The sequence below is a fragment of the Nomia melanderi genome, chromosome 14 (genome assembly GCF_051020985.1).
Source record: "Nomia melanderi isolate GNS246 chromosome 14, iyNomMela1, whole genome shotgun sequence".
NCBI classification, from domain to species: Eukaryota; Metazoa; Arthropoda; class Insecta; order Hymenoptera; family Halictidae; genus Nomia; species Nomia melanderi.
Genome location: NC_135012.1, coordinates 8,198,416 through 8,226,251, shown reverse-complemented (window position 1 = coordinate 8,226,251; position 27,836 = coordinate 8,198,416). Strand labels below are relative to the sequence as shown.

At 39.8% G+C, this 27,836-nt stretch overlaps 1 protein-coding gene across 20 annotated transcripts in view; it reads left to right on the top strand.

Annotated features, from left to right (window-relative positions):
• Liprin-gamma (liprin protein kazrin) overlaps window positions 1-27,836 on the top strand; it is a 169,452-nt gene that overhangs the window by 132,149 nt on the left and 9,467 nt on the right. For 16 of the 20 annotated variants that reach the window (XR_004236358.2, XR_013000044.1, XR_013000045.1 and 13 more), the window contains 11 exons: window positions 1,095-1,515; window positions 3,366-3,737; window positions 5,202-5,587; window positions 12,438-12,644; window positions 16,749-17,109; window positions 19,208-19,297; window positions 23,040-23,253; window positions 23,810-24,077; window positions 25,491-25,838; window positions 26,522-26,645; window positions 27,064-27,208. Coding sequence is in view for 13 of the 20 variants with exons in the window: in XM_031992207.2 (XP_031848067.2) it covers window positions 1,095-1,515; window positions 3,366-3,737; window positions 5,202-5,587; window positions 12,438-12,644; window positions 16,749-17,109; window positions 19,208-19,297; window positions 23,040-23,253; window positions 23,810-24,077; window positions 25,491-25,838; window positions 26,522-26,645; window positions 27,064-27,208 (2,936 nt within the window). In the remaining 7 variants the exon portion in view is untranslated. Of the gene's footprint in view, window positions 1-1,094; window positions 1,516-3,365; window positions 3,738-5,201; window positions 5,588-12,437; window positions 12,645-16,748; window positions 17,110-19,207; window positions 19,298-23,036; window positions 23,254-23,809; window positions 24,078-25,490; window positions 25,839-26,521; window positions 26,646-27,063; window positions 27,209-27,836 lie in introns of all 20 variants that reach the window. The other 4 variants (XM_031992201.2, XM_076373735.1, XM_031992203.2 and 1 more) reach the window with 4 other exon arrangements.

Sequence of the window (27,836 nt, the reverse complement as noted above, 5' to 3'; positions counted from 1 at the left end):
AAGCAAACTTTTATCTACGTTCCTGTTTGCTCGGTTCACTTCGCCCCGCATTAGCGCTCGTAACTTGGCGGAATGTCGGCTCCACGTCCGCCATTACAACCGGTCGCAACTTCACGGAACTTCCGTTACTTTCTCCGTCACGCGTTCCTCTCTATTTTTTTTTTTTTTTTATTCCCGCCTATCCCTTTTCTCAGTCAGTCACGAAGTTCGGGAGGAGACTCGCTAAACAAACAAAGGGTCGCAGCACCATTAATTCATCGCAGGGCTGAAAAATCAGCTAAAAAGTTTTGATTAACGTCCCCTTTGAAATTTGCGTCGAAGTTTCGTGCTCCGTGTCGGTGAATCGGCGATTGTTCGTGGGACTTCCGGTCGGAGGAAGTTCCCTTGGCTCGATTCCGGATTGCAATAACGGAACCGATGCCGTTCGATTAGTCTTTCTTTAGGATTGTTCCTATTTCTACCACTTGGTGCTATCTGTTCTCAGAATTGGAATAGAGTGCTAAACTTCGGGAATTGAACGAATTGTGTAAGTTTTCTTCATTGTATTCGTTTAGAAGTAGGCGATAAGGCTAGTGTATCTTTATTATATTTGTAATTTAATAAAAGTTATTCTCGTTGCGTTATAAAAGCGTACGATAGTAAAAATGAAAAGAAATTTCAATTTCATAGAAAGTGTGTTTAAAGGGTAAGAATCTTTACCAAAATAATTGAATTTTACGAATGAAATAATGCAAATTACAAACAGAATAATACAAATTTTCCAGACAAAAACCAAATTTCACAAATGCGACAATACGAATCTCACAACAATGATCAAACATCAATCAGAACATCTCACAATGCCATCTCACGATCATCCCTATCCCCAAAAAGCGAACACGAGCATCGAATAAAACTAAAATCCGCAAATCCAACCGTCAAGTCCCCCTTAATCACGTTGTAATACGAGGCCCATGTAAATTTCATTATTTCCCAATGAATATGGCTTCGTTGTCCGCCACCCTAGCTCATTAGCCGAGGATTAACGTCCAGCCCGCAGCGGTCTGCTCGCTGTCAGACATCGGTGACTATGAAGTTCGTATTTCTTTTTCCAGGCAAAATTCCGCGTGATGGTGGAGGAGAACGCAGCGACGGGCGCCCGGCTTGACGGGGAGCTGGAGCGCGCCAGGGGCGAGTGCGCGACACTCCGCGGCGAGCTGAGGGACGTGCGAGGCGCGTTGCCGGTGGTGTTGAACAACAACAACGGGACGAGCAACACCGCGGCCGGGAACAGCAACAACAACGGGACGGGCACCGCCGCGAACAACACCACTCCTGGAGTCCAGGAGACAACAGAGGTTGCCGTCCAACAGCAACAATCGCAGGACGATGGCAAGAGGCTTAGCGCCAGCAGCAGCCCTGTGGAGAAGAGAAGCTCGGCCAGCGACAAGTCTGCCAGTCCCATCGAGAAGAGGACCAGTCCCGTTGACAGGAAGGAGAGGACCAGTCCTATTGATCGACGAGCTAGCCCCATAGGTTGGTGCATGATGAGATTGGGGATGGAATTAATTCAATATTTAGCCCCCTGCACGCGGAAGTCTCCTCTCAGGTGACATTTACATGCAACATCAAGCGCAGAGGGTTAGGGATTACGTTCAGTTAGCTTTAGACTTTGGAATTTCCTTGATATAGCTACCGAATTGTCATCTTTTATTGATTCGAGAGGTACTTGTCTACTTAGGAATGGTTAAGAAGTCACTTTGTAGAATCCTCTTTTGCAGCTAACTTTCGTTGCAATTGGCTTCCAAATGGAAGACATTCTTGATACAGTGTTCTTGAACTTCAAGATTAATCTTCTTCCTGCTGGATTCGTTTATATAAACAAAATGGATACTCTTGAACGAAGTTTGATATCGTCTTTTAAAGTCAATGTTTTACTATTAAATATTGCAAGTACTTTATATTTTGAAGTATCCTCTTCGCAAAATAAAGAAACTCTCCTGGCAATAAGATTCTTCTTATTTGCTTACAAAGTATAAAGTCGTTCTCAGATGACTCAGGTATACATCGCAGCAAAAGTGGTCGTTAAAAGACCTATACCGGGTGTCTCGGGACTTTTATCGCAACCGAGTAATTCTATGAAAGACAACATTGTACTGTTACACGGACACATCTTCCCTAAACCTTCGTTACGCCTATAATCAAAGGTACTTTCCGCTAACCAAATCCTCCAAGAACAAGTTTCATTTCGCTCGCGCAGTTCGACGCAACACAAAAGACTCGAGGGGTATCACGTAAAAGTGTTCGCGGACGACACCGGCTGCAACTTCCCCCATAAATGTTCGTTCCTTTAACTCACGTTTAGGGCGCGCGGTAAATCTTGCCCCCGCGAAGTTGCCGCCCGGTATAATTCAAAAGCGGAGTTCACGCGCGTACCTCACGGTTAAAAGTTTATCTTGATTTCCGGAACACGGTATATATACAGCTCGCTATCTCGCAGTTACTTTGCCGCCGGTTTTACGACTGGCCATGATTCACCATTTTCTCCGGCAACTTGTAATACGATGGCGAACGCGCGTAACCCCGCGCGCCAGCTGTCACGGGCTTTGTGAACATTCTTCTCTGACCGACGCGCGGCAGATTTCATTACGTTTTTTAACCATCCCGTCCCGTACCGTGTCCCACCCATCCTTTGTCGCCCATCGGCGAGCACGGTAACGCGTGTTTTGATGAAAGATTCCTGAAACGCCCGGCCAATTAAATTCACCTAAAACTTTTACCGGTTATTATGCGCTCTTCACGAATACACGGGAGCTTGGAACGCTTCCGCTCGCAGCACGCTGAACGAAGATTCCGCGCACTTATAGTGTAATAAACACTCTTTCTGCAACGTTTATTATCGCCCTAGTAAAATTCCGCGTGAAAAGTGTACGCCTCCGTTTAATTGTTAAGCCTAAGGAATTGAATTTTAAGTCATCGAAGGCTGCTTATATGAAATATCGCGAATTTTCTTGACTCGAAGGGGATGAAATATAATTAAAAAATATGAAATTACTGTGTCTCATTCCTGGAACCACCAAAATCGAGACATCCATTTGCTAAGATTAACTTCACAAAGCAATAATTCGATTATAACCAAAGTTCTATGAAGTTCTACATATATAAATAGCGCAGCGATAAAACACTACATCACTGAAATCTATAATTCAAAAAACAAATTCCTTAAACTAAAATAATCTCCGAATAGACAGCATCTACGCAAAACAATTTCCATTCTATAGCTACTATCGCAAGAAAGCTATCTCCCGCGCGAAGCTATCCCCTAACCAAAACAGTTTCCAACGCAGAGGCAGCATATCCCCTAACCAATCCAATTTCCACCGCAGAAAAACGGAATGGCTCGCCTAGTCGCAGTCCCAGCGAAAAAGCTCGCCGCCCGTATGCTCCGGCGTTGGAGAAGACGCGTTTGGGCGGTTCCGGCGGAAGCGTGGACTCGCGATCGGGCAGCGCCAGCCCGGACCGAGGATCCAGCAACCGCGGCGGTTTCCTGCATCGCGGGGGCAGCGATCGATCCAGCGGCGAGCGACTGCGAATATCGACGAACAACCGCGAGTCGCTGCGATCCAGCAAGGAGATGAACGATCACGAGAAGGACATCGACAAGGACCTGGTGGACGGCGAGGTGCGGGCCGAGGAGGACAATGAACCACCTGGACCAGCCCCGGGCAGCAGACCCTCGTCCCCGGCTAATTCCCTGGGTGGGTAACCCCAGCATTTAATTATGGAAGCCCTCCCTTTCAGCTTCACCCCGGCGCGCTCGGTGTCCGCGATTGTTCCGACTCGTCGTCGTCGTTCGTTCGTTCGTTCGTTCGTTCCTGCGAATCCCGGGAATTAAACGGGCGCTCCGGCTCAAGATGAATGCGCGCTGCTGGCGCTTTCTTCAATGTGGCGACCGGTCTAACGAGAGACGGCTCCGAGACGCTGTGAGACGGGGCTGACGGTTCGGGTGCATTATTGAGAATGATACGTCGCTGCTCTTGCTATGTTCTAGCTGGATAGTTTCTTTGTGGATTTGGCGTGGGTTGGATGTTCTTTGGGTGTCGGATGTATGTTTGCGGATGGATGGATGGGAATTGGCGATGCAGTTTGGACGTGATTTTTTAATTGTAATGTAGGAGTTAATCCCAATAACTTTGGGATTGGTGTTTTGATTATTGGTAAGGTCTTTTGAAAGTGGGATTAGGTTTTTAACTGCATTCGAGTTGACTGTGAAGATTTATGGTTGTTGTTGGAAATTGGGATATTTTTACTTGTTTCTGTATAGAGGATGGAGGTTTCTTTGCTTGGAACTTGACTCGGAGGAAGGGCAGTGTAGTGGTGAATAGTGGTTAGATGGTAAAGGGTCTACAAGTGACACAGTTATGTATGTTCTAATAACTAAATAGTAACATTATTAAGGATCGACACGTATAATGATGAGGTAACCTAGTTAAACAATCTTATTAAATATTTTGAGACGCGACAAGGTTACTGACGTAGTAGCCTTTTGATGTAATTGCTCCTAGCAACATTCGATCGGTCCATTGGCTACCGGCTCACTTCTCTCCTGCGGTCAACCTATTGTCGGTTACCCTCTTGGTATAGCGGAGATGCTGATACGATTACAAAGAAGCTGACAGAGTGCCATTATAGAGGCAGGGTACCATAAATGAGATCAAGCTTTGGATATTGGATCCATTCGGACGTCTCTATGTCCAGTCGAATGCATTAACCACAGAGCCGCCGGGGTAGAATCTTTTGCAACCTTACACTAAGTGGCACTTTGAAAATATTTAATATTTCTTCCGACCCGTAGGAAATTTTTTACGTTAACATACAATTTTCTAGAATATAAATTATTTAACAATTAGTACGATCTTCACTTGCTATACTAATTCAAAAGACATACAAACAGTTGCTACTTTCAACGTTACCAAAGTGAACAATCAATCACTCAACACATAGTTTATAATCTACATTTATACATTACAAACATTACAAAATTTAAGCTATTATCAATTCGAATATCATAACATATTTAAACACCAAATTGTCCATGTTTCAATATAAAGAATCATTCACTGAAAAGAAGAGTTAGTTGTCAAATATCTAAATACAAAAGTTTTCCCAGGTTGTCAAATAGTTAGTCCTCTTTCCTACATTGTCGAAACTGTTTCTTCCAGGAATTGGAGATCCACTGGTAGCATCCAGACTGTCCAACATCCACGGCGGCGGCAGCAACGGCTCCGTGGAGCTAGCCAGCACAAGGCGGCTCCGATTGGAGAACGAACGTTTGGTAGCGGAAGTGGCGAGACTCAGGAGATTGTTATTCAGCGGAGCGGCGCGCGGGGAAGTCGGCTCAGAGGATGCGGCGCTCGAAGAAGAAGCGAGATTCGTGGCTCTTGAGATGGAGCTGCAACACGCAAAAGAAGCTCTCCAAGCGCTGAAGGCCGACCGGAAGAGGCTCAAAGCGGAGAAGTTCGATCTTCTTAATCAAATGAAGGCGCTGTATGGCACCTTGGAAGACAAGGAGCGGGAACTTCGCGACTTCATCAGGAATTACGAACAGGTGAGTCGGTCTTTTGCTGACTTTGCATGGGAACACCGCATGTGTAGATCGTTGACTAATGAACTTCATTAATTACATTGACTGGAAAATTCTGTCGTCTCTTGTAAAAGGAAATAGTCTTTTAAACTGAAGTTGTTACTTATTAGTCTTTTATATTTAAATTATGTACCCTGATGTATTAATGACATTTACAATTTTGTTAAATGCAAAGGAATTTTTATAAGAGATTTTTTGATAATATTCGTTAGTATTTAATCCTCTGTTTACTATTATTCGCCTACTAAGTTTTCTAGAACGTGTATTACTTATTATTATACTTCCTATTATTTATTATTATACACGGTTCACCAATGAAAGCAAACTTCTTCATTAAAAATGTTCCAAATATCAGTATTTTTAACGACGGAATTTTCCAATTAATTCAATGAAAAAACTGGCTACGTTTGTGAATTTGATTTATTTTAGAAGGCTTTCTCTCGAACTAACATTCGTCGTCCTCTTTCCTCGCGCAGTTAACTAGAGAATGATAACATTTCGACCGGTCCGTTTTCTTCGATTTTCCTAGCGACGCGACCCTACAATTTCGTGAAAAAATTAACCGCGTAAAATTTGTTTAACGAACACCCCCGCGGAAACGCGTTTCAATTTCCCCGTGGTGCGCGCGTCAGCTTCAGCTCGCTGCCCGGAACACCGGTGCGGTACGCGAGACAGCAATTTTGCCTGTTAAATACTTTCATTAAACTTGGTGGAATTTCTCATTTTCCCAACACCGTTGTCACAGGGCCGGCGACGCTCGGCGTGCTGTCGGTCATTTCAATTTCGCCAAATGAACAACGCGAAACGCGGCTTACCGTGTTCGCGTTTTATCGATACCCTAAATCGAGTCGTTCCTTTGGAGCAAATTGCGAGGTAGTGAGTAACGCTCCAATAACATGGAAACAGTGTCTATAAAAGGACAGGTTAACGTTGAACGTTATTCCCTCGGATATTAGCTGTGTGAATTAATTTGATGGTTCTTCGATCAATATTATTATTTGTAGAGTTCGTTTCTCTGGGTTAATTAAATCTTGATTTTAAGTTGTCTCGAATTGTTCACATAGTTCTGTAAGTTCGTGTTTAATTTTCGTACGACAGATATTTCGAAATTTCAAATTTTAAGCTTCTGTTGATTCAACAGAGTAATTATCATCGAAATTGTTTTTTTTTAGATCTGATAGTATATTTAATATATATTCTTAATTAGTTAAATTATTACATATCTTGTTAGTATTTTTTAAAATCTTATTCTTCAGCATTTTTTCCGTTATTTTGAATCCATTAAATTTGTCAAATTATCTTATACCGTGAACATTAGTTCTTTTCATCTGTAATTAAATGTAAGGACATTTAAATTTGGAATGGTTAATATGAACTAAATTTAATATCATCGCATTAATGTATGCCCGCTTCCTGTCAGCCATGGAAACCACCGCAAAAATCTTCCCCTTTCAATCCGTTCAAAGCCAGCGTCGCGGTGCTTAGAATGTTCTCGGCGGATTCAAAGTTTGAAGCACCAGGATGCATTTTTCAGCAAAAAATTCCTGACCGCATGGAACATTCTGGGGATCGCGACGGTGGCTTTAAACACATTGAAAGAATGATATTTTTTGCAGTGGTCCTCATGCATACCTGAAACTGTGCCATAAGCGTGTCGCATTTCCGGAGCCCCCTTTACGCAGGAGCCAGGATACAATTTCGTACATATTTTCCAAATAGAGTTTCCCCGCCGTTATTAAATTGGCACGCGTGGAACGGCGAATTTTCCGACGTCACTTTTGCATTAAACTTTCAGAAATTTTCGCCGGTCAAAGGATGAATTTTTGAAACGAATTCTGTCACTTCAGACATGCTCATGGAAAAATTCCATTAGTCGCTAACACTTTGTAAATTTCTTTCTGGCAGAGCTTTTATTAAAAGCGTTGCAGTTTCGTGTGACAAAGTGAATTTCGAAAAGATTTTCTTTTCGGACAAAGGAACAAATTATTGCGAACATTTATGCTCATAATGGAAAAATTAAAAAATTAAAAATGTTATATGAAACTAGTGAATGTTTAATATGAACATTGATGAGTACTAAACACAAACTGTATTGCTTCGTAGTTTCCAGACTTTAATAAAAGCATTTAAAATTAATAATAAAATTCTATATCTGTTACTCGTTAAACACCTAATGAACTTAATTACTAAATTCACTACGCTCCCAAGCAGAAAATGCCAAAAACCATTCTACGGTCTCCCCGCCGCGAACCCTTTTCCAATTAATTAAGACACATCGCGCAACGCGGGCTATTAAAAGTCTTCAACGGCCGCCGTTCCCAATTTCAACGGAAGTTCCGAAGGATCCGCGTCGCGCTAAGCAGAAACAGGGATTACGGAAAGCAGCTTAAAGTATTTGCAGCGGAAATTAAAAAACATTCCTGTTCTGTCGCCGGATTGTACCTTTGCGAACGGTGTCTCGGTTCGTCGCTTCGCTGACAAAAATCGGGCTCAACTTCCACAAAAGAACGAGATCGCTAATGCCGTGTCCTACAAAGACAGTCTTTAATGTTTCTTGCAAGCGGCTTAAGGCGCAGTAATGGCGACCCAGTGAAAAATACAGAGTTTACTTAGGGAAGAGGAGAAATTCTCATAAGAACGGGCCGTGTATCACGCGGTCCCGTCCAGAATGTAGGAAGGAACATTTTAATATCCTCTAATATCATGTTCTGTCCCGGCGATCGTAAATACTGCGTCCTAAAATTAAACGAACTCCGAGCGAGCAGTAAACGTCCCGTCGATGAGCTCGATGTCCCGATGTTTAATTAATTAAAGCACAGTTCTTGCCGTCTCCCCTTTGGTTCTCTACAATTTACGATTTAAGTTCGTATACCACACTTTCTAGGAGTATCTTTTAAATAAACACCATTCACGGGCAGCTGGATTTTTAATTTAAACTTCCCCAAACTCGATAACGTCCGAGTCAGCATTAAATTGCACGGAAACTTACTTTCTGCACACTGAAGCTCTGCGACCGACTGAGTTTGATCTTCATGGAGATGGTCTTTCCATTTGATAAATTGCTTTTGTTGCTTCGGATTCGTACGATTGATATCGTATCTTGATACGATACGTTCCATAAGCGAAAGGCTTCGGTGAAAGTATTTTTAATTTAATAGGTACTTTCACTGTGTTAGTTTCATTTTAATCGTGTTCGTTCCTTTGGAAATTGTCTGGATGAATATTTGACGCAGACACCTACGTCCGTTCGTATTTTCTTTAGAAAGTCATTACATGAATTAGTTATAAAGCAATTAACTCAAATAATAGTTCCTTAATTCTCTTTTTCTAAGATTTCCAATTCTCCGTGAAGCAAGAACTATTATAAATACTACATTCGATGATCATTTCAATAATTGCCCTAACATCAACCTCTCCGTCAAAATCTAAATTAACATTAAATACAACTTCTAAGCTATTCAAATTTCACACTTTAATTACCTTCATTCACTTCCTTCTCATCCCCCATAATCACATAACTATTTTCCAAACAAAATCCCTCGACGTCCATTTCTGCGCCACGTATCTTACCCCAAGCGTCATCAAACAAGCAATTATTATTTCAACGAATTGGTCGGTCGTCAAAGTCCACGGTATCCGTCGCGTTACACTTTATCACCGGATATCCCGTAACTAGAAAGACCCCGGTGTTCCTTCGTAATGGAACATGAAAAGGAGCAGTCCACGGTCCGAGGTCTTAACGGCAATTTCTCTTCCGCGGGGGCACGTCGATTTCCCCTTTGCTTTATGCTCTTCCGTCTTGTCGGATCGCGCGTAATCCACTTCATCACTCGGCGAACGGCCGACGTGTCGCCGTGTTGCGCTCCGCGGAGAAAGAACCGTGGTCCTCTGCGATTTTTTATCCTGGCCGGCTTAACATCCGCACTCCAACCCTTCTCCTTCGTCCTCCTCCCTCCCTCCCCCACGGCAACCACCCCGAACCTACGAAGCCGCTGTTCAAACAGAAACACGCAGGCAATCTCGTCGATCTCCCGTATCCTGGCTCTTCCGTTGTTTGACATCGTAAACGTGCATTGCTGTGCGAGTACGCCTCCCCGCGAATCTCGCTCGTGTTTGATGTTTCGCTAACATCCTACGCGGAAGGATATCGTACGCGAAATATGAAACACGGGTTAAATAAATCCCTGGACTCGTAGACGAATTTCGTTGCCGTGGATTGTACGGGCTGCAGCGAAAGACCTGCCTGTTCTCGAACGCCAATAGAGAACAAGGAAAACAAGATACGAGAAAATATTTGCATTAACATTAGTATGTGTTGTATGATACATACAGTGAGTCGCGAGAGTATTCTTGCCTGCTGAACTGTCGAATTTAAACGATTGATATTTGAGCCGTTTTGGACGTAGCTGAAGTTCGTTTCTCAGGAAAATCGAGTTGATAAATTATGTTGGCATCACGAAGCTTTCGAACTTGAATGACCTTTATTGGAAAACAATATCTCAGTATCACAAGGAATTTAATTTTACGTAAATTGGAACAAAATTGATCTCACGAGAGTATTCGTATACAAGGCAATTAATGTATCAGTAACTAATATTTGATTGGGCCTTCTTTGCATTTTATAATACTGAGACGATCTAAATCATCAGGCTAGTGAGACTAATTCCATTCCTGTTTATGTAAACTAACATTTGTGTAGTATTGACATGTTTTGCAATAAAGTGCACATAAGTTTGAAAACTTCATAATCCCAACATATATTGCTATTGATAACAACTTTGAAACCTGCATTGTGCACAAATAACAATCCTTTAAATCCAGCAGATCAAGAGGTACGAATACTCTCGTGACTCACTGTATATTTATTATAATATTACATTTAATTACATACCGTTTCACTTCTTTCCCAATTAACAAAGTGCTTTCTCCCAATCTCGAATTCCCTCTTTCGTGATACATACACTTCCACACTCCTGAAATCAAACGATTCGCAAACGAATTCGACGAAATGCGGTTCGCTTAATTTACCACGGTTGTTTTTGTTGCAATTACCCGCGCAAAATATTGCGCGTGTAATTTATTCACGCGTTTCCGCGCGAACGGACGCGATTTTCCGGTCGACCGGCGGGGCGCGCCGCGCTCGACAGTTTTTAACCCCCGAAAACATGCCGGTTCGCCGACACGGGTAACACCTGACCGATCCGCCGGAGTGGCAGTAATCGCGTTGTCCCGAAGTTTAGCCGATAAACCAGCTGCAGCACCTGTTCTACGTAGCGTGAAGTAACTTACGCCCGAGGGAAAGATAAGTGGATTAAGTTCTCCGTAGCTGATATCCTGTTGGCTAATAAACGAAGGGTACATGACACCTGTAAATAAACTGGGGTCGCGCACCTGTATCGGGTTTCATGGCCGATCGAGTGGCAACGATGCCGCGAAGAATTCGCTGGGATCGGTCGAGAATTCAATCGCTGCAACAGCTTGCGAATCTCTGTTTCCCATACGTTTTAGGTTTCCGCGTCTGCTGATTCGTCGCTTTCGAATGCGCACGTGAAACGACTCGTTTTATCGTAGGGAAATAACATTGGTAATTTCATTGTGGAGGTAATTTTCGAAGTATGCTTTTTTCGAGAACGAGAAGCTTCCGAGGAAGCTTTGTTTCTTATTTCCATTCGTATAGTAATTTATAAATTTGCACGGGAAGTGTCTTCGAAGGAGAAACCCTTGAATTTTATTTTGGAATTAAGAACAATGTGTCATGAAAGATGTAATATAGAATATTGATGCACGTAGAAGATACATTTCTTATCTCAAGCAATACACAAAGGATAATATAAAGTTGCTTATGTTTTCCGTAACAAAATCTTTGATACTTAATGATCAAAAATACAATGTTTCCCAAGAGGATCGATCCCTTGCAGTATCGTATCATACTTGTGAGAATCACAAACGAAACTTCAGCAAAACTGAATTTCACCTTTCAAACTGAAATTAACCATTAATTTGTCAATAAATTATCAATAACAAAATAATGCATCGATCACAGCTGACAAATAAACCATAAGTTAATACTGTTAACACTGTTTCTACCGAAGGCAACTTTTGAAATTTTAACTTAAAGCTATTTTCCAAGTTTACTCATACATTCTAAATTGACTTTTCGATTCTTCCACGATTACAAAATTAACTATAGGAAACATCTAAGATTCAATTGATAAAAACAGATTAAACCGAGTACATAATTTTAACACGACTGCCACGGCGGTCACCGATGACCGGAGTTTCCAAATTACAAGATAATCATATCTCGTAAGAGAACTGATGTCAAGTCAAAATGCTCAGTAGCGTGAGTAACTAGATAATGGTGTAACGTAAGAATTAAGATAGGAAAGATAGGAAATAATTAGTAAGTCTTCCTGTTTATCTTTGCTACAGAGATAATACATAAAACGCTGACGCTTTCGTCGCAGTCAACGTGTTAAGTTAGAATTCGAAAAGCTGTCTTTTCTTCGATAGAAATAGTGTTAATATCAAATGTAATTCTACCCGGAATAGCTACGAAGGAAATCACAGATACAAGGGTCAGAGCATCGTTGTCATCGCAGAACCAGAAAAGTAGTGGTACTGTCATCGTATAGAAAGATGTCGCGGAAAGTCAGGCCAGTCGACACGTTAATCATTCCGGCCGCTTTGTTTCGAGCAAGTAGTTCGCACTCATTGTCGGAGTACGGTCGCTCGCATGCATGCATTGTTAGATGGTGGTGGTTTTGGGTGGAGTTACTGCCCGGATATGGGTCTCTTTGACCGTTGATTGCAGCGGATGCGGGAGAACGAGGCGACCTTAGGACGCCTTCAGCAGCAAGGAGTCGGCATACCTTCGGAGGAACGGGAACGCGAGAGGGAACGGGAACGCTGGAGTCTGCTGAGGGCTGCGAGGGACGAAGCCGATCGAAGCCTCAGCCTCGCGGCTAGTTTGGCCGACAAAGAGGCCGCCCTCTCGCATGCACACGCCACTATAAAAGAGGTAAGAATCCCTTTCAACTTAGCTGCCATTCATCAACAACTGTTCGGGGTTGAAACGGAGCGTGTGCTCGCGAGAGATGTCATACCACTGTTACAGTTTTTTTAACTCTTTTCTTTTAACACTAAAAGCAGTTGCATTGAATCCTTGAAATTTCTCTGTAGGAACCTCAAGAGTGCGTGTATTAAGACTTTGATTTATAATTCAGTTTGCGTATTGTTGAATCAATTTCTTTGATCGACTCTTAGAGAAACGTCTGTTATCTTTTTAATCAGTGCAAACAGAAGCAATCAGGAATGGGTGATTTTTACCCGTCTGGTAGTTTCAGTGTTAGTACAGTGTGGCTACTGAGATACTGAACGATATAAAATAAAAATAACGTTTACAAACAGGTGTTCGTTTAATGTTTTATTTTTTGGGGAATATAGTTAATGGATATTTTTTAGTATTGTGTGTGGAAAACAACATCCCTCAAATGATCATTTTTCTGCTCAGGAATACGGGCTCTTTTCACAGCATTTTTCGTGACCTTACGCAAGGTTTGAGGTTCTAAACGTCGGATTCCGAGTTGAATGTTCTCCTTAAGTTCTTGAATTGCTCGAGGTTTATTTACGTAAATCTGTTCTTGCAAGTAGACTTATAAAATGAAGTCTGGGGTCGTGAAATCAGGTGAAGGAGGCCAAAGAGATTCAGTATTTTTTCAAATTATTCAGTAGATTCTTTGAGTTTTAATAATTGATCTTTCACTGAAGTAAAAAATGTATAATATTTGTATTTCTGGTAACGTCCAAGTTCAACTGGCAAAAGATAAACACACCCTCAAAACAGGGTTTGAAGGGATAAGAAATTTCTATTGATGTTTCACGTTTTGCTTAGAGAAAAGTTTACGTAATATTCTTATTAATTTCTAATATGCTGCTTTAATAAATTGATACTTATTTTCATTACTGAAAAATAAATAACTCTTACAAGCATTTTGTCGCAGATTAAAATTGCAAGAAACGTTTCAAAAATATTGACACTGTGTTACTTGGATTACATTCGTCAACGTTTCTTGCGGATTCTCGTTGAGAAGCAAATTAATTATCGCCGTTTGGGCGATTTTTAATGAGGTTTCCTATTGTAAGCTAAAGCGTCAAAGCGAATCGATAAGTAAACAACCGTAGAGAACGCGTTACTACCGCGCGGAAAATTAATTTGATCAATTTAATCCAGTTGCGTCTGTCACTTTCGAGTGTTCCGCAAAGAATAACAGAAAAGTAGAATCTCAAAGGGGGAGGGGAGATATTTTCTACGCGTAGATGCAGCGAATGCAAAACTTCCTGAATTATTTACGCGACGCGTTGACTCTGCTTTTAGCGAAGACAGCTTCGCCGCTTGAAGTTTGGTCTCCAAGGTTTTAACGATGAAATTGTTACGCGACCAAGTTTCGCTGGAATTAAATGCTGCTGGGAATATGCTGGTAAAGTTTCTTCAGATCTACTTCGAAATTCACTTTTTTTTCTCGCGTTGAAGAGTTTCATTAAATTGTTCGGATCGTTTTCCCAGCCCTCCTTGCAACGACAAAAGAATGCAAATTCGTATTATCAGAGAACGACGTTTCGAATCGATCTTAGAAAATAAAAATATTTTTAGTTCTAATCGTAACTGTTTACTTGTGAACCTTGATGAAGTTTATTGCTTTTAATATCTTTTATAAGCATTCTAGAAATGTTAAGTAAATGAATATAAACTTGATATGAACATTCTGTAATATTTCTATAAAATTAATCTTGTCAACGTATTATTAAATATAATATTAATATTAATTCCATTAGTATTATATAATTATTGACTTCTACCTCAAACTTCCACTGGTACTTCACCAAACTGACACAACAGTTGAACCATTCCAAGCTTATTATCAACAATCACAAGCAGTAAAATCATTAAATTACAAATAATTAGAAAACAAAATGTCAAAAAAGTAAATGCCCACATACCACAGCGAGAAGTATTTCAATCTAAAAACTGTATTCCAATCAGAATCTCTCACTGACGTCCACGCCCTTCAAACCTCTCGAAACCATAAAACTCCTCCATAAACGTTCTTCATTAATCACGTGAAGCGCGAGCAGTACGTTAAAGGTATTTAAAAGAAGGAGCGATTTCGAGTCGCGGGGCGATAAAGTTTCGAATAATTATCGAGCGAAATGGCCGGTCGGCCGAGGGATTCATTTAAATTGAGTGTCCTGCGAGCGCCCAGCGTATAATTCCGTTACTTAAGGAACGCCGTCGTAAAGTTCTTTTATAGGTAGAACCACTCGCGGGTCAGTCGAGGTTGGTTTGGAGGTGTGTCGCACGAAGTATCGGGGATCGATCGATCGATCGATCGTCGCGCAGCATTATTACGAGCGGTTAGGTAAGAAGCGTTTCTTTCACGCGCGCACGCAATTACGCGAAGGGTGAGGCCACCTTTGAGCCCTCAAATTGTCCTCTTAAACGGTCGGCTCCGGCTAACTAGTTTAAAACTGACGGTTGGTCGCCTCGGAGTGTGCTCAACAGTCACGCACGACCCGAAAATTTCCGTTTCACTGTTTCGGATCTCACGCAGCATACGCTACTTTCGTTAACACTATTTCTACCGAAGGTATCAAAAGACACCTTTTGAAATATCAACTTGGTATTCTGACAGGTTCGTCAGTTTTCCTCGATTGAGTTTTTGGGAGTAGGTAATTTTATAATCGTTATTGGACCAATCGCAGGGCAATTCAGAATATACGAGTGAACTTAGAAAATAATTGTAAGGTAAAATTTTGAAATCTTTCGACACCCTCGGCAGAAATAGTGTTATCGCTAGAACTACCGAACGTTTAATGATTGAGAGGTAATTACTATAAAAATTGTAATAATACGTTATTTTCAGTTTCTTCTGGCATTCGTTATATTCGAGTGACACTACTTATTTTCAAAATCATTTCCAACATTCGATACTTTTAACACATTGTTGACGGGAAGTTTTAATTAAATATTATTATTGGTAATGAAATTAGTGATTAAACATGAAAGTAAAGTAGTCTAAATTTCAGTATACTTTATTTATATGTAATCAATTGAAATGAAACTTTAGACATACCTTTTATGTAACTTTCAATATTTTGCTTTTTCAATATATTTTACATTGCCCTGGGTTTGAAAAATGGAAGTAGTTCATGGAAGTGCAAACACGAGTTAACTCGTGACCAGTCGACAATGTATTAAGATATCAGTAATTGCGAAATAACGAAATTGAAACCGAATTTTGACTGGTACGGTGGTTCTAGTGTTAAATATAAGCGGCTCGCGAACGTTCCCGCGGGTTCCTGCCTTTAATAAAACTATCACGCGAACGCCGGCGAATGAATAGGAAATAGAGCGCGGATTCTATGCATTCGTAATGTATATGCGTCGCGGGGACATGAGTGTCCTAGTGATACCCCGATGAATTATTTATTTAATCTGGGAAAATCAATTTTGAATGAAATCGCGCGAACGGGGATTTTTTGGTCTGGTTTTTTTGGGGGTGGAGAATTCAGCGCTTACAGCGGTAAGCCGTGTATTGGAAAACTGTACCCGTGGGGAATTTATTTTATTGTATGTTTCTTTGTATTATTGAGGAAGTTGTTTTTTCTTCTGTAATATTGGCGTTGTTTTTAATAGTGTTTAAATTTTTATTGTGGGGGAGGAAGAAGATTAAGTTGAGAGATTATTCTTTGCGAGGTCATTTATTATATAACTTTATCATCAAATTATACGCTAAATTCAAAGTTCAATGTTCAGAATTCAACATTTTAAATTCTGGGCCCCACGTTCCAAGTTCTAAATTCTCAGTTCCAAATTCTAAATTCTAAATTCTGAGTTCTAAGTTCCAAGTTCCAAGTTCCAAATTTTAAATTTTACGTTCCAAGTTCTATGTTCCAAGCTCCAAATCCCAAGTCCCAAAACAATCCAAACAAAAAAAAGATCCATTCAACGCATAAAAACAATTTCAAAATTTACCGATAACAAGCACGCCTGTTCCCATGAATAAAATATATACCGAAAAATACTCTGAACCTCCGGTAAACGGAAAACTGTTCCTGTTAACAGTTGCAGCGTCAATTGGCGGAAAGGGGCGGCGGCGGCGGTATCTGCTTGAGCGACCAGGAGTCCTTGGTCTCGTTCCCGAGGGGCAGCGTGAATGGGGCGGCGACACCGGGCGCCGGAAGCAGCAGCGGCGGCGGTGGCTGTGGTATCATCCCTCATATGAATTCTCAACCGCCATTAGGCAGCACAGAACTAGGAGTGACTGTTGGGAACGTCGGCAATGCGGCAGGTGCAGGCTCTTCCGGTGGACAGGCGGGCGATCGCGGAAGTTGCAGCGCGGACAGCGGCGTACGGGGATCCAGCGACAGAGAGAGCGGAGGTGCCACCAGCGTGGGTGGAAACCTTTCGGACTCTACCACCGATGGTAAGCACAATTCGTTTTATGCTAATAACGAAATTGAAATGCCAATTACTTGAACTCTTGATAAATGAACAGGAAAACAATCAATTCCTCGAGCAATATGAATGTATATGTATTGATAAGAAACAGAATGATGCATCATTTATATGGATTAATCGGATAAATTATCCTAGATTTACTCCATTAAAAGCTAAATGAATATTTGAATTAGATACAGCATGAATCAATAGTAAATAATTGATTAAAAAACATTTCTATAGACAATAATGTCTGACGTTACACGTGCCATTGCAATTGTATATTGTACTCATAAAACTATAAAATCGTATCCTGTAACTTTAATAATATTTGAACAGAATTTTTAAAAAATCAGCTCCTTGAAAATCGATTGTTTCCACCATTTCAGTGTAGAAATAATTACTTCGCGTTACGTCAAATCAGTAGATCTCAGATGCACTTGATTTAATCAATACGCAATTCGAAATAGTGAGAGAAAAGGAATCCGAGAGTCAATAGTCGAACGAAGTCGAATCACGCGTAACACTAATCGCCGGTATTATTCATTCGAACGGCGGCCGTTCGGAACGCCAACGATCCCTGCGCTTAGATGCGGCCAGCGCCAAGATTAATCGCCTAGTTAAAGTGCATTACGGTGCATCCGTCGGGGCCGACGCGTCGTTGGGAGAGAAAGAAAGGAAAAAGAAAGAAAGGAGAGTACACAGTCTGATAGCTCCGTCAACCACGAATGTTAGCCGAACGTAGGTGGCGGACTAATCGAGCGCACTTCCTTCATGTATTATTCAGCCCGGGACTCACCGTGTCCGTGCATTAAAACGGATTGATCGATTTCGTCTAGGACAAACACACCACGTGACAGATAGAAATCGGGTGCGTGAATTTTCAGTTGAACACGCCGTAAAAGAGCATAATGTCCCATCGACAATGGAGGGAATAATATCGTTTCTGAGATAAGGAGTTCCCTTTCAGTGGCAAACATTTTGAGCTGGTGAATAAAATGTAGATGGTAGTAAAATATAGGATATTGGAATACTGAGAAAGAAGATGTATCAAAGTGTAGAATAATAGGGTGTAGAGTATTGAAGTATAGAGTATTAAAATTTGGAATATTAAGGTATAGTATTATAATATTAGAGTATTAAAGTATAGAGTAATAAAATATAGAGTATTAAAATTTGCAATATTAAAATGTAGAGTATTAAAGTATAGAGCATTAAAATATATAATAATAAGATATACAGTATTAACGCGTTGAATGCCATGGGGTCACCGGTTACCCCCAAGCAAATCGAATTACTATAATTCGCTCAATTAAACGATAATTATTCGCAGACATTTCTGTATTATATATAATGCTACCCATTGCGGTGACATTCAGTTTGGTGAACGTGCAATGATAATAATCCAATTCAGTGAAGTGATTTAATGTTGTATTTTTTCCATTTTGTGTATTTTGCTCTATGAAGCCGTACGGCGTTCAACGTGTTAAAGTATAGAGTAATAAAATATAAAGTATCAACATATGGAATATTAAAACATAGACTATTAAAATATAGAAAAATAAAACAAACAATAACAAAGCACAGAGTAATAAAGCACAGTAGCAAACTGAAGATAGTAAAATTTGATCCATCAATCAACTGCTCAAACAAAAATAAATACACCACTGTTCAAAGATATAATCTCTTATTCACCAATCGATTCACTTATTATCTTATCAATCACTATTTCATCCGTATCTAACGGTATAAGATTCCACACAGGAACTTTAGTATTCAAAAAACCCAAGAATATCAAACTATAACATAAAGAATCCAGATTCCTTTTAGACACTTCGCGTCCCGAAACTCTGCACTTCCCCGAGAACCAACGCGAGTTCACAGATCCCATCGTCGAGATGTTGCTGAAACGAAAAAAGCTCCAACCAAACGCGTTCAACCACGAAACGTCCCTTTTTCCCCATTAAAGCTCCCCGCTCAAACAAAAGACAAATTATACTAGCACTCGGATCGCTGAAAAAAAAACCTCATTTCTTTTTTTTTTCCTCTTTTTTTTCGCTATACGTTGTACACTTTCGGCGCAGGCACGCCGACAATTATGGTCGAGGGAAGCGGTCTCGACATGGACAGCATCTCCGTGGTTTCCTCCATTGCACCATCCCACATATACCAGTGTAAGTGTCCAAACATAATCGCTGATCGTCGTCTCCATCCGTTTCTTCATCGTCGTACTCCATTATCCAGAGGATTCCACGTTGCTTTTCTTGTGTGCCTGTCTCTCTGTCTGTCTGGCTGTTCTCTGTGCCCTCGTTACTTTTTCTTTTCGCTGGCCGTCCTTCCCTCCTGTCTCTCGTCTTTCTTTCTTGTCTGGCTGTGCTCCACCTCGCCTCTAGTTTCTGTTTCACCCGACGGTCATACTCCCATTTCGTTTCATCGTTTTTATCCACCATCTCGGGAGGATTTCCCATGGTACTTAGCGGAATTATTGATTCATGAGATACTCGAGCGGACGATGTTTCTCGAGGATCTCGAAGAAATCGCGAATAATTGAATATAAATCCGCGCCGCGCGGATTACGGTTACGGCGATTATAGATTCGCGGGGTGTTTGGCGAAGCGGAACGCGAATGGAATGTTTGTATTGATATAAATGTGTGTGACAGATGGAAGTGGCTAATAGCTGGCTTATTAGAAAGGGTTGGTGTTGCGTTAGAAGTTGCTGATCGGTTTCATGGTTTTGTAACGTTTAGTTTCTTTTCACTTTGGGAGAAACAATTTCCTTCTACGGATTATGGAGAAACGATCTTGTTGTTTGAATTATTAGATGAAACGTAGATGTATCATGATTATTTCGTGTTTGTCCTAATTGAAATTGAAACTTGAAATCGCGTTTTTGAAATTCAATTAGAATCTTGTGATAATAATTCATTGTGATTAAGTTGGAATTGAAATTGCATTGCAATGAACATTCTAACGTTTTATTGTGTAAAATATAAAATTTTATATAAAGTATACTATAAAATATAGTATATAAAACATATAGTATATAAAACATAAATAAAATTTAAAATATAATATAAAATATATTAAACATAATAAGTTACAACAAACAATAATAAAATCTAACAAAATTGCATCAAAGTGTTCTCCACACAACGCAGCAATAAATTCGTTTCACTTTAACTTTTATATCATTTCACTTAAAAATCCCCAACTTTCGTCATAACTGAACGTTCCTCCGCAATCCCTATCTCGTTCCCTCTTTCCATCCGTCTGTCCTCCTCCCTTTTTCCACCGTCCATCCGTTTTTCTTTTTCTGTCTGTCCTCTCCATCTTTCTTCGCCATTTCACTCGGCAATCGTCGCTTCCTCCCGTTTCTCCATCGGCGTGCTCCGCTTCCGGTGGACTCCTCGCGCTTCTGTGTATCTTTCTGTCTTTCCTTTTCTGTCTGTCTCTCTCCGTCTGGGTTAGGACACTTCATGCAGATCTATTTTTCTGTCAACGAATTCTCCTCGCGGATGCATTCGTAACCATGCATTTGCAGTCCCCCCCCTTAACCCCTTGCCGCGCGATTTTCTTTGCGACCGTACTCGTCTGATTCGCTTTACTATTAATAATTCACGAGAACGAGGGGGAATTTTCTGTTTGTTGCAAAAGACACGGTTACTTTGAGGGTGAAACATCGCCGGTGGAAAAATAGCCTTTCACTTTGATTCGCGTGTAATAAATATCATTATGTTCCATCAAATTGAACTGGAAACGCGTGCATTGACTTTTTGGTGGCTTTAAATGTGACCAAGCCTGGGACCACTCTAATATTTACCCACCAATTTTTCTCAACATTTTTTCAAACATACTTCTATGGGATATCTTGATTCTAATGAGATGCTTCAGTGTTAATTTAAACGTAGTTTAAATTAGGGAATCTCTAGAATTGCACTTACGCTTGATAAAATTACAATATTACGAATAATCGGTATAGTAACAAAAACACGCAATGATTAAAATATAATTAAAATTCACATGTTCAAACACATATTCTAAATCACCTACAGAAATCAGAAAAACTAAATGAGATATTTTAAATTTAACTGTAATTTAATATAATACTAATTTTATCAAAAATATTACAAACAATTAAAGCAATAATTACTAAAATACGTAGCAATTAAAATATAATTGAAACGCATGTAATCAAACAATACCCTACGTCTACTATAAAAATCTAAAAGACCAAACGATATCCTTGAAATTACGGGTCAACGTAGACCCGAGCACCGCAGTCCAAGGGTTGAAACGGAATCCATCGGATTATCATTCGCGTGATCGATAATGTCCGCCGTAAAACGTTTCATTAAGTACACTCTGGGCGGTTACGATAATATTTATTGTTCCGCGTTTTCATCGAGTAATCGCGTCTCTCTGGCGGCTGGCATTGTTCCCTTAATTGGGCGATCCGGAATAAAGACGGAGCGGCGGGGAGGCATCGATCCTAGGAATCGTCGTTCCCTGTCGTTTATTATTAATTTATTCACCTGCTCGCTGTCGGACGAACAGCGGATACCTATCTGTCGCGTGGCATCGTTGTGCTGGTGGCTTCGTTCGAACAATCGGCTAATTGCCCGTTGCACCGCCGATGCATGCGCATGCACGTATCCCGAGATAGAAATGTTTAACATCGCCATGGTGTTCAGTGTGTTTTGAAAATATACGGATTAACCGTTCAGCGGTCAAATGACGAGGCTAGCTTGCGATTAGTTTTTCATGTCGAACCTTATAATGAGCTACACTCGTCATGCGACTAAAGCTGCAGATAACATGTTTTCACATGCACAAATTTTGTGTAGTTTCTAATTGAGAAGAAATTGGCGTAATGGTTGTTGCTAGGACACCTTGTTGGATTACTTTTAGTTGATATTCTTTTAATTATGGAAAATGTATGGATCATAAGATGAACCAGGTTGGTTTCTTTAAGAAATGTAAGATGGTTCTTTCGTGCACAATTTTTCATGATTAAATCGTGCAAAGGGTTGAGGCAATTTTGGGAATGGAATTATTGTTTTGGGATTATAGTAAAAAATAAGTATTTATTAATATTATGATACAGTAACAAACATAGTACTAGCACTTATATAATATGTAAGAAAGAAACAATAGTGGAATAATATTACTCTTTAATCTTGTATAACTTTTATAAGCAAAATTCTACTTCTTTTTTTTATAAAATATGTTACTCAAATATTGTTTTTTGTAAATTGCAACTCGTCAGACGTAGATGGAATGTCAGCGTAGAAAATTGCTATTCACTTAGAAAGACACTAATTTTGAATTGGAAGGGAAGGTATTTCACCGTCGACATTGCAATAATGCAACTTTAATGCTTTATCAAGTATGCAGATGTTTATTACATACGAATAGGAAATAACAAAAATATACAGTGATCAATTCATCGAGCTGATTATAATTCATGACCTTAATATTAATCATATAAGAGAATAAATATTAATACCAAAAATTTCATTAATTTATATATATACATAAAAACTAATGAAATTTGTATTATTAACACGCTGACTGCCACGAGAATTTCTAGCGTTGTAAATAATAACACTTATTCTTTAATAACAAAAGTAAATGATATTAAAAATAATTACCAATGGTTTAGTATCACAGTAATCACATTACGCTATTTAACTACTTATGTTACTAAATATTTTTATTTAAAATCAAGTTTTCTATTGTAATTGTTCCCCAGCAATTTAGAAGCTCCGGTCATTGCTGACCACCGTAGCAGTCAACGTATTAATATTAATATTCTTAATATTAAGATATGTACCGATTAAATTTATTAAAATTAAACAAACCAATAAATCTTAATAAATAAACTTATGATTTCGTTTGTGTTTCATTTCAGCAGCGACCACGCCGAAGGACTGCAGCCCCACGTTGTCACCCCTGAACGCGTTCTCTAGGTCTATGGACAATTCATCGTTATCGCGATCGGTGGAACAGCTGTCGAGCCCGTTGGAATCCGAACCGAGGAGAAGCAAACAAAACACACCTATGGCGGCACCTGCCGCGCATTCGCGTTCTTCTGCAACCCGAGGAGGCACGTGGGGTTCTATTTCCAGGTGGGGACCGCCATTACGAGCGCACAATAATGTTCAATTTATGCAAACGTTTCTATCACAATCACTATTCTACCTTTTCTTACTACTTTCCAAGTTCAACACCTGTGAAGATGTACTTTTGCACATAAAAGTTCAACTAAATCAATTCTTATTATCTACTGATCACTTAATAAACAACTATTAGTGTATAAAAAGAAAGAAAGTTACAATATAGAGTAAACGTAACACAGGCTTAACCTTTTCTAAGTATTAATTTTGTAAACGAATCATAAGAATCAATTTTCTGATCTGTCGCCATTTTTATCATTATATTTGCTCCAAGAGATTCATTTAATAATTCCTCAATTAGTCCTTTCAAATTTGTCGATAGTTCTAATTCCAAAGAAGCCGTACTCGTCATTACAGATGCTCGGTTGCTATTTAAACTTACTCATTTCAAAGACGAAGTGAAGAGAAACGAACTTCCCTACAATTTTCAATTTATTCCTCCGTGAATCCACCACAAAGAGTTAATGTCCTTTTAGTATTAAAACCGTATCCTCGGTCGGGGTTTCAGAGTGTTCGCTCGTGCGCGACATCGAAAGGCTACAAACAACTCGAGCGGTGGTAGTGAAAGCAACGAGGGCTCCGACGGCTTCGATCCATATAGATCATGGTCACCTCTTACCGAGGAAGGTTACGCCGAGAAACTTCGTTTACTTAGAGAAGCCGCATCCGTGCCTATGGAACGATGGAGGGCACCGACGGTGTTGGCATGGTTAGAAGTTGCGCTCGGCATGCCGCAGTACGGCCCTCGGTGCGCTGAAAATGTGAAATCTGGAAAGGTAAATTCGTGAAACGAACGAAAGATGAAACCCACTTACAGTGATCGTTTCAGATTTTTTAAGGGAGGAGGAAAGTTGTTTCACACGTTGAGCGATAGGTCACTGGTGATTTCAAATTAAATTAGAGTACTGTAATACGCGTGATTGAACAATGATTATTTGGAAACATTTGTGTATTATAAATAATGCTAACTTGGTGGCATTTGGCAAGAAAATGTGCGGTAATGATAATGCGATTCAATTGAGTAATTTAATATTATGTTTGTTTCATTTTTTGGTTGTATAATTTATTTTTTGCTATTATCGGTGCAACTACTTATGCTTATTCTATGTCTACATTTACTTTAAAAGGTAATGATGAATGATAGGAAAGTAATATTTAATTTATATTTAAAGAATGTAAGTAACACTTAGATTTCTCAGATTCAGTTTGAAAGTTTCATCACGAGTGTGACACGGTATTATAGGTGAAGGGGTTAACACATTCACATCGGGACATCTTATTATGTGCTCCACATAGACTCTAATATTAGCCCTTTGAGCTAATGATGTATCGATATATCGCTTCTTCAGGCACTTGCAAGAAGTTTCTTCTTGATGTTATTAGTAATAAAGAAAGTCTAACGTGTCTTTAGTATTGTATAAGAATTCTATGAACTTTACATAAAAATAGATCGAAATATAAATATTCTTGGGTTTCTTCTACTGATGAATATTGAATTTGAGAAAGTAATGTAAGTTACTTATTGAGGTTTCACATTTTTTGATATTATTAAATCCTATTTTTTTAAAGATTGGGGAATGTTTTAATTCATTGAGGACGAGCTCGTATCGGGTAGCGATAATCCGAATCCCCACTGAAATAGATCAGTGATAAATTGATATCAATGTTCTGGTAATTTTAGCTATTAGCTTGCTGCGGTAATACCTCTTGACAAACAACCTGAACCCTCCAATAGCAGAGCCATATCTATATGCCAATAACAATTTGTGGAATTACTATAATACCTCTGAACCGATAGTTTAAATCCTCTTTCAAACATCACAATATTAGACAATAGTTCAAATCCTCGTCGATTATTATTATTACCCACAAACATCATCTTAGAAGTACCTCCGGAACCATAATAGTAATTTATTCTTAAACTACGGTGCACAGGAACGCGTCCTGAAAATAGCAATTCATGAAAACCTAAAAAATCTAGACTTATTAAAATCATTTTAAACTAGATTTCGCTGCACCGTAAGAGTCATTATAATAGTGATTTATTCTCGGAAATATCGTTTGCAGGAATGTGTTTCATTGTAGCAACGCACAGTACGTAAAATGTTTAACGTTGTCCTTAATTCAGAGATTTACTAAAAGTTTGGAGGAAAAGCCTAGGTCTCTTAAAATCATTAAAAACTGTTTAGGTTTTGCTGGAGCTAAGCGACGCAGAATTGGAGGCGGGATTGGGGGTGACGCACCCCCTTCACAGAAAGAAATTACGTTTAGCTATCGAGGAGCACCGGCATCCGAGTCTAGTTCGATATCCGTGCATTGCTCAACTAGGTCACACATGGGTCAGCTCCGAGTGGTTGCCAGACCTCGGACTCGCACAATATTCCGAGAGCTTCGCCACCAATATGGTGGACGCACGGATGCTCGATCATCTCAGCAAAAAGGAGCTCGAGAAGCTTCTCGGTGTGACTAGGAAGTTTCATCAGGCGAGCATCGTGCACGGCATTCATTTGTTGCGAATGTTGAACTACGATCGACAGGTAACAAGAATCTTGTTGCAACGAATGGGAAAAGTATTTGCACACTATCCTATTTCACGATGAATGTATTAAATGTGATGACAATATGATATCGATATTAACACGTTGAATTACTATAGTTCACTCGATTAAACGACGATTGTTTGAAAACAATTCTGTATTATAAATAATATTACTTAATGCACATTCAGCTAGGTGAACGTGCAATAATAATAATTCAATTCGATCAAATGTTTTGATATTATATCGTTCCCATTTTGCGTACTTTGTTCTGTGAAATCGTGCGGCGTTCAACGTGTTCAATAAGATAAATATGCAAAATGATAAGAAAGGTTTTGGAACGTCAGATTTGTTCATTTTTTGCTTTTATAGTTAGTTAATAAGAATTAGAAAAATATTTAATGATCATAAATGTTAGAATCAGTTTTTCGAATGTCGGATCAAACATTTTTATTTTATATTTATGAGATATATTTTCCGTTTTCTTTACTTTTTAATATAGATATCTGCTATAATATCTGATATTTATGATCACGAGAAAATTAATAAAAAATAATGCAAGTGAAACTTGTAGGATACAGAGTAATGTTTAACGAATCAGTGTGTAGAGTGCTTCTTTTATTCAGTGTAATTTTGATAACGGTATCGCTCAAAGGACCACTGTTCATCGTGTTCCCCAATAGGCATTAGCAGTCAGGAGACATCAGTGCGAGCAGGTAGACACGGATCCCCTGGTTTGGACGAATCAGAGGTTCATCCGGTGGGCGAGGAATATCGATCTAACTGAATACGCTGAAAACTTGAAAGGTACGTTTGATAGTCAACTATTGAACTTGCGATGGGAGACGAATGATTCTATATAGTTATCCAGTGAGATCACCCCGATCAATTTTTTATCATACATTCTTAATATATTCCAAATATATTCTTTATTTATATAAACTTTATCAGATCATCATAATCTGAAGAATATCAACTAAAGTCTCCTGTACAGTATGCTCTGTCTATAAACTAATTAACAAGAATTACCATTACTCTTTACTGTTTCACCACAATTACTGTGTTAATTATCTTTTACCATAAGTTCCAAAAAGTCATTTTCTTTAAGACAACCTTCTAATATCAAGGTGATTCTCGTAAACGAATGGCCATTTTTATAAACAAAGCGTACTGGAAACATGAGTCACTTAAGACGACAGGAGAGACTAATTACCACGAAAATTAGATTCGGGTGTGCACGGTGCCCTGGTCGTGCTGGAGCCATCCTTCACCGGCGACACGATGGCCACCGCTTTGGGTATACCGCCAGCGAAACACATGATCAGACGGCACCTGACCGCCGAATTGGAAGCGCTCGTCGTTCCAGCAAGGTACTCAGTCTACTATCATCCAGAGGGCACATTGGACAACGCTCACTAATCGACATAACGAGATCGACCCCGAAAAAAAAAGACACGATTCATCGTTCTCGAGTTTCCATTTCAACCTGCTCTTGCCCGAGAGAGAACATCGAACATCGGAACGGCAAAAATGGCACTGGTTTCGACGCTGAGACAAATCATCGCTGATATTCTTTTACAGATACCCCGTAGATAGAGTAATTATTAAGAACTATTAATAATCTCGCTGACAGTAGGAATTATCGTTCATCGAACGTGTACAGAATAATGGTAACGGATCGGAGAAATGGCCGGATGTTCTCTCTCGAGGTTGGAGCATCGCTCAGTTACCTAAAACGGATGTTCACGGTTTGCAAAATCGAATAATCAATGATCGATAGACGTTCGAAGGAGAATAAAAGTACCATTTTTTTGGTACGCATGCGACACGCCCGTCGGGTTCAAAGATATATCAAATGTTTATGTATAGAATCACGCGGATGACCGTTTTTTTAATAATCTTCTATCGATGAAGCTACTTTAGGGAACGTTCGCTAAGTCACTGTCAATTATTTCCGTCGCGGAGGGAGACACTGTCGGAAAGGAAAAGAGGAAAGAG